Source organism: Sabethes cyaneus, chromosome 3 (assembly GCF_943734655.1).
Source record: "Sabethes cyaneus chromosome 3, idSabCyanKW18_F2, whole genome shotgun sequence".
Lineage (NCBI taxonomy): Eukaryota > Metazoa > Arthropoda > Insecta > Diptera > Culicidae > Sabethes > Sabethes cyaneus.
The window spans coordinates 22,774,945-22,787,713 of record NC_071355.1 but is presented as its reverse complement, the minus strand read 5'-3'; the positions used below and the strand labels follow the sequence as shown (position 1 = coordinate 22,787,713).

Here is a 12,769-nt window from a genome sequence, read left to right as displayed (position 1 = left end):
TTGTTAGAAATAACGTCATCAAAGTAGAAACGCGTTTTCACGTTTCGGCTTATAATTCAGTCAATTTTCAATAGATTTCCAAGATATTTACACCAATTGATCGGAAAATCGATTTGGAAAATATAGAAAACTATTGATTTTCAATGCGCGCCATTGAAAAATTGAATTATTTTCATATTTTTGCCTTCCCTCGTCAGTGCTTCCCTAGCACGGCTGACAAAAATATATACGATATGAGCTATGGGTTATGCTTCCTTTCCTTATGATTGTATTTAACTTACGCCCTATAGAATCCGATCGAAAATTGTTGAGCTTCAGCTGTTGCTGCTTCCCCGGATAAGGCAACGAAGACGTCCAAATTCACTAAACGAGACGCCAACAAACCGAAGAATCCATCGACTCATCCGCATTTGGCTGCTATGCTTTTTACTGCGCATGGCATCGTCATTCGGTCAACGGCTTTCATTGGCGACACATCGGTAAGCAGCTCGTGTTCATTCACTGCTGAGGAAAGGAAAGTATGCTGAGCGTGTTGGAGCTGGAGCACTCGTCTCGCTGCCGTGGTGGAATATCTGACTGCTGAAGTTCTGAAATTGGCAGGAAATATGCTGCTCGCGACAACAAAACGACCAGAATCATCCCATGTCACTTGCAGCTGGCCACTTTGAATGGTATTTCATCGTGACTCAGGACCATACACGAACGGCTTCGTTGATCACATAGCTGCTGAGGCTTTCCGGCTGGTCCGTGCTTGGTTTGCGGTTATCGGTACTCCAATTTACCGAACAGAGAATTACGTTAAGTGCGTTAGTGCAAGTTTATTGCAAGCTGGAGTTATGATAATCAATCAATCGGTCCTTTTAAGGGCCACACAACGATTGAAGAGTTTAGAGTTTCCAAACCGTCTGCAGGTTGTAAATGCTTTATTATCAGTGTTCTTTTGTAAGCCGCAGAAAAATTGCGTAAAATTTTCAACTTTTCGAAAACTCGCGCATACCGTCTACCGATTACCAGAGGAAAAGACTATTCAACGTAGAAGCAGATCATAAAAATTTATTTATTGTTTGATTTAGTGTGACTTGGTTTCGTATTGATAAAATAGATTCAAACATAACTCAAAACTCGGTAGAGGATTGAACGTATACAATGCTACCACTTTGATAAACGTTACGTATGTAGCTTGTATACATGAAGAATCGTATTATTACATACATGGAAACATCCTACTATCGCTACAAAGAGACTTACGCAGTCCTACGTCACCTGTGTGGTCGTGTCTTGTGCACAACCCCTCTGATTTTTAGCAATCGTTTGTTCTTTTTACTATTAATATTTTTTTTTGAAACGATGGTTCTACGAAAAATCCAAAAAATTTTCATTTCTTTCCCCTACCGTCCCTTCATCAATTGTAGAACCATCGTTTCAAAAAAAATATTAATATAGACTAAAAACTTGAGATTAGTCTGTTCTTTTGACGTAGGACTACGTCTTACGGCAAGTTTTGAGATAGGGTGTCATTCCAGAAAATAGAAAAATGCGAGCGTCACGAAAAATGAAAGGTTTTGAGCGCTAATAGCTCAGCGGTTTTCGGATAGATTTTCAATATTCTTACACCAATCGATCGGAAAATCTTCTAAGAATTGACTCAAATGAAGAAAAGTATGAATTCTTTATGTTGAACTATTGAAAAATTGAAAATAATGAACCTATGTTTTACCAGAATTTTCGCTTCGTGATTGGTTGGAAGATTCTTTGCAATGATCTAAACCTATACAAATTTGATATCTGTGCTTGGGAAGTAAGCCAAAACAAGTGACAAAGTTTCCTCATTTCAACAAGATTTCTTAACACCGCGGTTAAACCTAGACCATTTTGATGTCCTTGCTTGGGAAATACGCCAGAAAGAGTGACAAAGCCCCCTCGCGCCAACAGATTTCTTACGAACGCGATTAAACCTAGTCCAATTTGATGTCTGTGTTAGAGAAGTGTGCCAGAAAAAATGACACAAGTTCATACTTCCAACAGATCGCAAAATCTTTACTGCGAGACGATTAAACCTCGGCGAATTTGATATCTGTGTTGGAAAAATGTGCTACAGCTATAGTGTTCGGTTATAATACGACTCTGTATGAATACGCATGCTTGCCGTTTCATTAGAAGTGTAGTGAAAAGATGTGCTGTTGATAAAATAGGATTGAATTGGCGAAATCCCTTCAACGTGGAGAACCATGGGTAATAAAAACAATCTTTAATTTCAGTAAGGTAGCAGGAAAGCAATAGTTTGTGTTCTTGATTTTGTTAAATTGTTTTCAAATGTACAATCTTTTGAAAATTGAACGTATGCAATGTTACTACTTTGATAAATGTTACATACAACGCATGTAGCATGTATATATGTTGCATATAGCATGTATACATGAAGAATCGAATGATTACAAGCATGAATACATGCAACTATCACTATACAAAGAGACTTGCGTAGTCCTGCGTCACCTATATATGCGGTCGTGTCTTGTACACAACCCCTCTGATTTTTTACTTCGTTTGCCAGTAAGATTATCAATTTCCAGATTATTTTTGGATTTTTCGTAGTAAATATTTTCAGCATGTTGATTTTTACTGGTCTTGCAAAGGGAGTGCAATGCTTAAAACGCAAAATTTTTTTTGCTCGATTAAAAAAAATCTCTTTGTTTTTTTTTACGCCCCCTTCAGTTGCCCAACACCGGTGGAACAAAAACTTTTTCAAATATTTGTAATGGCCTAACTAACTGACAGGGTGTCGATTTCCTGGAAAAACCTGGAAAATCAGGGAATATCAGGGAATTCATTTTTGGATCAGGGAATATCAGGGAATTTCGAAATTCAATCAGGGAAATTTTGTTTACCCGGCAATATTGTTGATCAACTTTGGAATCAAATCCATTTTCGTGTAAAATATACGCAGATTGATCGGTTGAATTAAAACTTGTTACATGTCTAGTGGCGATTCGATTATCTTTCAGTTTGCCGTAAATTTCTTATTTGTTTTGCGCCGTACAATTGTCAGACTTCACTCGCTGTAGTGCTCGAAATCGGCAATGGCAGGCAGGGATACAGACTGTTATTTACACGCGATCCACAGCGTTTTCACCAATTGCAGAATTCTACACTCAGAAGCCCCAAGCATTGATCATCTTCCTTCAGTGTCCATGATTCATGTCCGTTAAGGGTTACCGGGAGCATTAACGTTCTGTAGAATTTGCGTTTATGCGAGTTGGCAACCTTCGGGACTGGTTCAGCTGCACTCAAAAAAATAATCACTTACGTTTCAGGTGCAAAACCATATAAATATTTTCCATAATACTTTTCACCTAAATACCATATGTTTTTCACGTAAATAATTACATTAATATGATCTATGGGTGCACATACAAGTTACGTGAAATGCAGATACCTTGTGTCAGAACTTCATTTAACTTTTAGTTGAACGTCACATACATCTTATCTGCTTCATGCGAAACGGACAATTCCATAAATAATGATATTAAAAGTTGTTTTTTGCGCATATTAAAAAAACGAATTTTTTATGACGATATAAAGTTTATTTAAAATTGTATATATAAGCACTATATACCTACATTCCATGTTTACATTGTGATTGTTTTATTCCTAATTTTTGCCTCAGCATTAGTCTGAAACCACTTGTTCTACAGATGAATAGTTTGTATCTGGATTCGATCTGGATGCTGCAAGCGTTGGTGGTAATACGGTGCTTAGGAGAAGCAGGAGAAGTAACGCGATACAAAGTTTCGTATCTGGAAAATACAAAATAATATGTAACATAATATCTTTAAATTGTTGATGAATTTATACCTTGGCTTGTATTCCTTGTGTTCAAACTTTTCAACAAATCAGCAGCTCCAATCGCTTTTTAGCTGCAAACGTCGCAACTTAGAAATTCATTATCAGGGCCAAGAAAGCAGAAATGGATATCCTTTTACGGAGCGGATTTCCGCCTTGTAATAATATATTGTTTTTTCCTAAAAAGATAACTATTTTATAAATTGATTACTGAAATATGAGAACAGTTACCTTTTTCCTAAAGCCTAAAGAGTGTCGGGACTGTGATCGCAAGGACCTGCAGAAATTCGCAGTCTACCTTCTTTCCTGGCTCCAAATAATATTGTGCGACAACTCCAATAAGAAAAACGAAATCCTGAAATCATTGATATAAATGTGTTTTATTGCTTATTTAAATAATAATTTATATTTACCTTTGAAAAAGTGCAGTAAGTTGCCTGCGAAACACCAATTTAAAGACAATTTGCCTCACTGTCACTTGACGCGATCTTGAATGTTTTTTTCGTCGCTGTTTATTTTGCATACATGACAATCACGTGATAACTATGTGAACGGCACATGGAAAATACGTTAATCATCTATTTATTTTGCATACCTGACAGTCATGTGACAGTTATATGAATGGCACATGAAAATCAAGTTACATAATCTGTATTGCATACCTGACTATCACATGACATCAATGTGCACGGCATATGAAAAATATGTTACATCATCTATTTATTTTGCATACCTGAAGGTCACGTGACAACTATGTGAACGGCACATGAAAATTACTTTATATCAACTATTTATTTTGCACACCTGACAATCACGTGACAGTTATGTGAAAGGCATATGACAATGAAGTATATGTATATAAAATGTATATGTTGTCTACTTGAATATTAATATTTTACTATTTGAATATTAGATGGTCGTGATAAAACTCATATGAATGCTGATATTTTAAAAGTATGTGCATTTACACGTAAAATGTATGTGGTCTTTTGGTTGAGTGCACGTCGTGCCTATCACTTCCCTCGTAGTTGTGGGCGCCATGGCGGATCCTCCACAGCCTACTTATGTCTTATTCCCTTTCGTCATGCTGTTTTGCGATTCGTTGATCAAGCTTTCTGGTGTACTCCACTGCAACGTGGAGTGGATCTGCGTGGATCTTACGACGAGATAGTGGTCAAAGTCGCTAAGAAAAGACTGTATATTGTGACTTCCAAAAAGTATTGACCGTTAAACAGGATCGATCTGGGAGCTAGAGTCTTGAATTTTCAAGTCGTGCGCACCCCATAAATCCTTTCGAACCTGTCATAGAATTCGTCTCTAGCAAAGCAAAACAAAGTCTTGAGCATTAACCGTCACTAGACAGTATCCTTCTTGATCGACAGACTTCGCAGCCGGCTGTTAGAGTACAGGCAAATTACGGGGTCAGTGCAACCATCCTACTGATTCTATCTAACAAAAACCGGCTAGCCGAGATTCGAACTGGCGAACAACTGGCTTGTTAGATCAGCATCGTACCTCGAAGCTAACTGGGCGGTTCAATTCGTTCCTAGTATAATCGAATTTATGATTTGTTGGTGACTATACGTTGATTAAGCTGTAGTTGAAGAATTTGCCTTAATTCTCAACACCCATATACGGTCATCGGAACGAACGGCCGGCCACCGAACTACCTTCGAGTCATTGTTGCTCTCAAGCCTCGATAGTTGCAATCCGAAATCATGACACACAGCTTTAGTCTTATAGTCTTAACTTCGCATACTGTCCACCTCAATGGTTAAAATATTTGCCATTTGGACATTTTCTAACAATATATCTAGCTAAAGTTTTTCCGTACCTCGAAGCCAGCAAAACGCACATTTTTGTACCAAAAATCTTTGAGGAATCATCTTCTTAACCCCATACTTTTTGCAGCAAAGATAACAAGCTGGAACTTCCAGGAAAGTTTTGTTTTAGTTTAACTGAAAACCCGCAGACATGTGTCCACCTTCCAGCGGCAAAGTTACTAGTTTGAGCTGACTGAAAATTAGCAAGATTTGTTATGTTTACACGGCTGTAATTTTGTTGTATGTAACATCTAAGCTTTGTGCAAAAACAGGTCGATTAGTTTGTTTCTCAATCTTTGTTTCTTTGGATTCAAGTTGATACGTCAAACATAACTGACTCGATAGAAGAGGGCGTTTTCGAAACGCTGGTAAGAAATAGGTTAAGAATCTTTGATATGTGTTCTTAAAACATGAAGAAATCTAGCTTTAGTTTTCAGCAGCTCGCATAAACCATGCTAAAGGGTTAAAAACTTAAGCCAGAAATCGCCCAAATAAGCTTGATATTCGAGTTTTGAGGGTCAGGGAAAAATATTTAAAGCATCAGGGAAAATCAGGGAAAGTCAGGGAATTTTATTTTTGGATTTGAGTCGACACCCTGGCTTTGCATTGGCCAATAGGATGTTCCGCTGCACATTTGTGGCAGCACACAGTATTGCTGCAATTCACCGCTTTGTGTCCATATTGGGAACACTGGAAGCATCTTATGGGAAAAACTTTTGTAAGATCATACGCAATTGTGAACTACATTACTGGATTTTTTTGGATAGATAAAGTACTGGTTTGCAATTGATACAAATAAACGTTTATATTTATGTCCGGAATTAAAATTATTAGCAGTAAAATCTTTATGACTATTTTTGCGTTTGCAGTAAAGTATTGCTAGCTGAACTTACCGACTACAAGTTTTGTTTTACTTAGCATAATAAATGGTTGTTCTTCATCAGCTTTTTACTTCAATCAACAACAAAAACTCCTTATCCGCAACTTTCCACGATTCCTTTGCTCTAGTCTAACACTAATGAGGGTTATTAGATTACGATCGTACTAAACGCAAAATTGAAACCCAAAGATTGTGCTTTGACTTTACGTTTAGCTACGAGTCTAGAAATTGCACCCTTAAAAAACGCGACGAAATACTCGGATAAAATGTCGTTACTGTTTGAAAATGTACTTCTAAATTGTTACCATAAATCGATCGTTACAGTGACATAATTACCTTCCTCTTTCTATATTCCTACAGTACTAAGCTCTACTCGTTACCCACTGGTAAAACTAAATGGCATTTTTGCGTGACATCTGGGAAGCAGATTCGAGTCTTTCGATACACTTTTTTTGGCACTTTTTGATTGAACGTTGAACGGTGTATACTAAAATATATAGAGGACACTTTACAAAACGTAAAAATTGTATGCTAAACAACACTGCAAACGCTGGCTCTTAGCCAGCGGCTTAGAACATAATGGACCGTGAGTGTTCTTGTTGGGGCTATTGAATCACGTTAAGTTAAAACTGGGATATTATTCTGTTTTGTTTCGTTTTGCTTTTTGCATATTTGTAAATTAGTTCCGGCCTTTCCTTAAACCTAAGAGTAGAAGTTATTTTTTTTTAAATTCCAAATTGCATATTTGTTAAAACAAACGGTTCTCAACTACGGGCAGTTTTTTTTTTTTTGATAAAAATCGCGAATGATTTTCGTTACACCATCAATTGAACACAAATTTGTTAGAAAACAGTTACTTTATTTTTTGTTAGTTGTTTTTGCTTGCTTCGTTGTTGCTCTACGTCGTACATTGTCGGTAACGATCGGCGTCACTCTGGATCTTGTTCAAGTAGTTGTTGATCTGCTCGGTCAAATCGTGTATTTGTACCTCCAGCGAGTCCAGGTCCTTCTGGTTCGATTCGTACGTCGTGTGAAGTTCTTTGAAAGGTTAAAAAAATTTTAATTTTTTTGCGATCAAAAACAAATTAAACAAAGGAAATACCTTGAAGCTTTTTCAGTTGATTAGTGGTTTCTACCGTAATTTTGGACGCACGCTTCAGCAGGTTCTGGGCCCGTTCGCGAGCACTTTCCGACGCAACCGATCTAGCCGAAAGGGTAGCATTGGCCGTCTTGTAATTGTCCTTCAACTGTAACAAAAAAGAAGGTTAAACAAAAACTGAAAAATCGGGCTTTTGTTTTTTTCCGGTAAATCTAACCTGCGTAGCCAAATCATGGGCGGTATTTGCTGAATCCTTCACCGCTTCCGCCTGTTTGATGATTTCGTCGGCATCTTGCTCGTTTTGGACGTTGCTGACGTGCAGCTTATTGAGACGAGTTTTCAATTCGTCCACCTTATTGGCCGTCTCGTTGGCTCGTTTGTAAGCATCGTCCGTTTCTTTGTCGATCTAAGCAAGAAAATAAAAAACTTTTTTATGTTTCTGTGAACGCAATCCAAAGGCGTCATATAGTTACCTCTTCCAAATCGATCTTAGCAGACTGGATGTCTTCGTTAGCTCGCTTTATCGATTGACGTGCCTTTTTCTGCGCCTCATCCGCGTCATCGAGTGCTTTGATTACGTCAATCACTTCTTCCAGAACATTCTTGGCACGATCCCTTGGAAAGCACAGTGAAATTTAAATTTCTAGTTTGAAACCGATAATATAAGATTCTTACTTCGTTCCCATGGTTGCTTCCTTCAATTGCTCGACACGCTGTAAATCGTCTTCCGTGCTTCGGATGATAGATTCGACATTTTCTAAGTGCGATACTGCTTCATCGATTTGTTCGGCCAGCTTCTGGATCTGGTCCGGATCCAGCTGCAACTCGTAATCCTTGATTTTATTCGACAATTCCTGAATCTTGTCCGGCGAAGCCGTATTGTTGTCAATGATTTCCGTCAAAGCAGTCACCACTTCAGTAGCCTGGTCAATTAGACTGCGAGTCTGATTGTAGTGAGCTTCCGCCTTATCATGAGCCCGCTTTGCCTTCTTGAAGGCTTCCGATGCATTAGTTTTCGCTTGCGACATCTAAAACAAAATATGGCATTTATTACCTATTATACTAATCAATTTACCAGGTTAAACTAATTTAATACCGATCGCAGAATATCGTCTGCCAGTTCCTCCTTTTCCTTGCTGATTTGCTCGGTTTTCTTCGCGTAGTACAGTGCCCTTTCCGACCTAGTCAATGCGCCCTTATCGCAGGTGAGGCCACCACATTTTCCGTCACAGCCGGCTCCGCCGCAAAACTCGTCACAAGGATCACCCCGTCGGTCGCAGATGCGTTCGTTCAAGTCCGGCATGTTGGAATTCAACGTATCCAGCTCGGCTTGATACTTCAGGAAGGACGCCTCATTAGTGTCGTGCAAATGATCGAAGTGTTCCTGTTGTTTTTTCAGCAGCACATCCGTCCGCTTGCATTGTCGCTCCGCGTTATCGTTAAGCTCCTGGATTTCCATGTTGGTTTCACCTAAAAGCGTCACCCGATTCCAGGCATCTCGAGTAAGGTTCAAAGCTCCTTCTATGTTGCCCTCCTGTAGCTTCGTTGCGTTCTCTCGCAGGTAATTAGCCATTTGTTTGACCTCCTCGGCTCGTTTGCTCAGTTCATCAATGTCAATGTTCGCGTAGTTGATACTGGCTCCCGTATCCTGCAGGCGCTTCTCCGATTCTTCCAATGCCTTCAACGACACTCGTAGATGCTTCCTAACTTCCTCAATGCGAGCATCGATTGCCTCAATCTCCCGATCGGATATCGTGTTGGTCAGTAATCCATTGATCACATCGATCTTCTTACTCATCGAGTCAAACTCCTTCTTGTAGGCACCGGTAGCGCCAAGCGTCTTCACCGATTTGGCCTCCTCAATTGTTCGATTTGTCTCCTCTTGCAGACCATCCAATATGATGTCCCAATTGTCGAAGCATTCACCACAAGGCTCACAGTACGGTGCTTCGCCCAGATATCCCCGAGCACATTGGTCACATTTGTATCCACCGATTCCTTTGTTGCAAACGCACTGACCAGTTTCCCGATTACATTGATGGGTGGCCGCTCCGTAAGGATTGCAATCGCAAGCTGCAAGTAAAATGATTATTTTCTGAAAATAAATTTAGGGAAAGCAAAACTTACGGTTACACTGTACATTTGGATTTCCCCAAAAGTTTGCCTCGCACTGGTTACATTGTCGTCCACCGAAACCTGGCTTGCAAGTACACTGTCCATCATACTGTAAAAATACGCACATTTATCATGACTGTCCTCGAATGATAACCAGCTTAACTTACCGGATTACACTGCTCGTTAACCGAACCAACCGGATCGCAACCGCACTGTTCGCATCCTTCGCCGCTTGCGATCTTCCAATGGTTTTCGATACACTCCTCGCAGTACTGACCCCGAACGTTCGCCAAACAAGGGCACTGCCCGGTAAACCGATCACAATGCTGCAACGTTTGATTCGTTCCCAGCACATTGCAATCGCACGGTCTACAATCCTGCTGCAGTGCATCACCGTAGAACCCATCCGAACAGATCTCGCAATGGTCGCCCTCGGTTTCGTACAAACACTGCAGACACCGTCCCGTTTTGGCGTCGCAGTTGCCCGATTGGCTTATATCCACATTGTTGCTGCAGTCGCACGGCTGGCAAACCCCGCCCGGTCGATCCGGATTACCGAAATAGTTATCCGCGCACACGTCACACTTCGCACCGGCATAACCCTGATCGCACAAACAGATCACGTCGTTCGTTTTCGGATCCAGCAAGCATTCGTTCGCGTACGAGTGTCCCGATGCTATCGTATCCGGACAGCGACAAGGCCGACATCCGATCTCCGACCCCAGCAAAGGGTTTCCGTAGTATCCCTCAACGCATCGATCGCACTTCCAGCCACGCGTAAAGTCCTGACATTGCGTGCACTCACCGGTCTTGGAGTTACAATTCGGGGTGTGTCCGTTACACTCACACATTTGACAGTTCGGGAAGTTCCAAAAACCAGGCTGACACTGATCGCACTCCCGTCCGTACGTGTTGGGATGACAGCTACATTGGCCGGTCACCAGGTCGCAATCGTTGTCCTTCGATCCGATACTATTACAATCGCAAGCCTTGCATCCCTCGGGTCCGAACCCATACGTTCCCGGAGCACACCGGTCGCATTGGCGACCGACAACATTCGTCTTGCAAGTACAGTATCCTCCGAATTCTTCGCATTTTTTCGTCGTCGAACCGGTTGGGTTACACTCGCATGCTAGAAGAGACAAAACATTGTTGAAATTTCAATTAGGTTTAAAAAAAGAGAGGTTTATCGAAAAGCACCGGGAGGTTTGGTAAACTGATCCAAATCTAAATCATCAATATTGATGTCCTGTCCGTTCGTGGCTCGACCGTGTAGAAAACAAATCGTGAAAGCCACAACCAACAGCCGGTACGAACGGAATAGCATAGCTTTCCGAAAAACAAATGCGACTGCACAAATGTAAAGAAAGACAACACGGAAACTATGCTTCTTGCCGGACGACTGTTTATTAGATAACGACGACGACGCCAAACTGTGGTGCGTGCAGGGCACTATCTAAGCTTAGAAATCGCGTCGTGTGATAAGATATGATATGTACCGCTGATAGATTGCACAGTTTAATTAGCTGAAGGTCGCCGTTGTGTCCAATAATGCGAATGGAAACGTTGACCGTTGTAAATTAGTGTTTCAACAAGCGTACCTATAGAGTGCAGTGGATTAGTGCTTTGTTTAAACGTTATCAATGGCTACATTTTAAAAACCCGTTTATTTCTACAAAGGACAAAAAACGTCATAAATCTATCTAGCTTTGATATACTAAAACATTTGACCATCAAACGATAACCGACAATCTGCCTTTACGGAAAAGTGTCCTTACAAAATCCGCTTGTATAGAAAGGATTTTTTTTTCATGTGTGGACTCATCACTGCGACCAGTATCGTTGGTCTATTGTGATATCCCCGGGGTGTTTGTTGCATAACACGCACTGCATTTCTTTTTACTATAATCACTATTGAGTGAGCGATATGCCTATTAATTTTATGCATGCTTGTGTGTAATGGGGCTTAACCTTCCCTCAAACGCTTGCTTCTACTTTACCCACTCGTTCTTCGTTCTTCGCGCTCTAACCAGTACACTTTAACTATAAGAGTGACTTCTGCACTGCCATGAGGTTTCATCGGAGTAATACAGAATTCAGCATGATGAAAGCGTAATGACGGGCCTAAGAATAAACCCATGCTAAAATCACTTGGCATTAAGTGGACTTGATTCGAACTAAGATTCGAAACTATACGACCACTCACTTGCTGAAGCAGCCTCGGTAAGCTTTCGGCTACAGAAAGAAACGGCTAAAAAAGAAACTAGAAAGTATATCACCATTTGCTGTAAATCCATTTTTCATGTACCGACGTAAATCGGTAAGTCAAAATCGGATTTGCCATTTCAAAATAGGCTCTTGTAGGAGTTGTAGAGTGGCCCGTAGGATACCTAAGACCAAATCAAAATTAGTCTAGTGAACCTGGTGAGGTAATAGATTTAAACAGTAACATTGACATTTCGTTTCTTTTCTTATATATATTTTTTTTTTTGAAGTACTAACCAGATAGCTCTTGTTACGGGATTGCGGGAACTCTTATCCCTACCTCCACGTGGTGCCGGCTGGGACGCAACCAGGCCTTCGGTCGACCGAATACCAAACTGGGCCCTAGAGAGGGGTGGAAGTACCGCTGGCACATTAGGATCGATTCCAGGAAGATACCGAAAATGCGGGATACGTTTGAATAAAACGCTATAGGGCTGACAGCCGAGCTTCATCTTAGATATGAAAGGGTGATACCTTGCTGAAACGGCGAGTTTATTAATAGGGTAAGACCTACAAAGCCAACGCACGGCCAACAAATTGCAATATATCGTCCAAATAGCGCTGTTTTTTCGGAAATATGATGTAATAGTAGAAAAGGATGTGTATTCAGTTAACATTTAAAAGGAAATAAGTGTATGAAGTTTCTCGTTTCAATTCAGTATCCCAATGGGCTAATTTTCGACTCCTTGATTTAGTTTTCGACCCTTGCGTGTTCTAATATTCGACCCAAGTATAAAGTAATGTAGA

General features: G+C 40.5%; 1 protein-coding gene across 1 annotated transcript in view; it reads right to left on the bottom strand.

Annotated features, from left to right (window-relative positions):
* Positions 1 to 6,470: 6,470 nt before the first annotated feature.
* The window catches only part of LOC128741633 (laminin subunit beta-1), a 53,833-nt gene continuing 47,534 nt past the window's right edge, over positions 6,471 to 12,769 (bottom strand). The window contains exons 11-18 of the mRNA XM_053837588.1: positions 9,925 to 10,889; positions 9,770 to 9,866; positions 8,739 to 9,715; positions 8,318 to 8,670; positions 8,116 to 8,257; positions 7,860 to 8,048; positions 7,646 to 7,790; positions 6,471 to 7,581 (exon numbers count right to left, since the gene is read on the bottom strand). Coding sequence (XP_053693563.1) covers positions 7,442 to 7,581; positions 7,646 to 7,790; positions 7,860 to 8,048; positions 8,116 to 8,257; positions 8,318 to 8,670; positions 8,739 to 9,715; positions 9,770 to 9,866; positions 9,925 to 10,889 — 3,008 coding nt within the window. The 3' untranslated portion in view covers positions 6,471 to 7,441. The remainder of the gene's footprint in view (positions 7,582 to 7,645; positions 7,791 to 7,859; positions 8,049 to 8,115; positions 8,258 to 8,317; positions 8,671 to 8,738; positions 9,716 to 9,769; positions 9,867 to 9,924; positions 10,890 to 12,769) is intronic.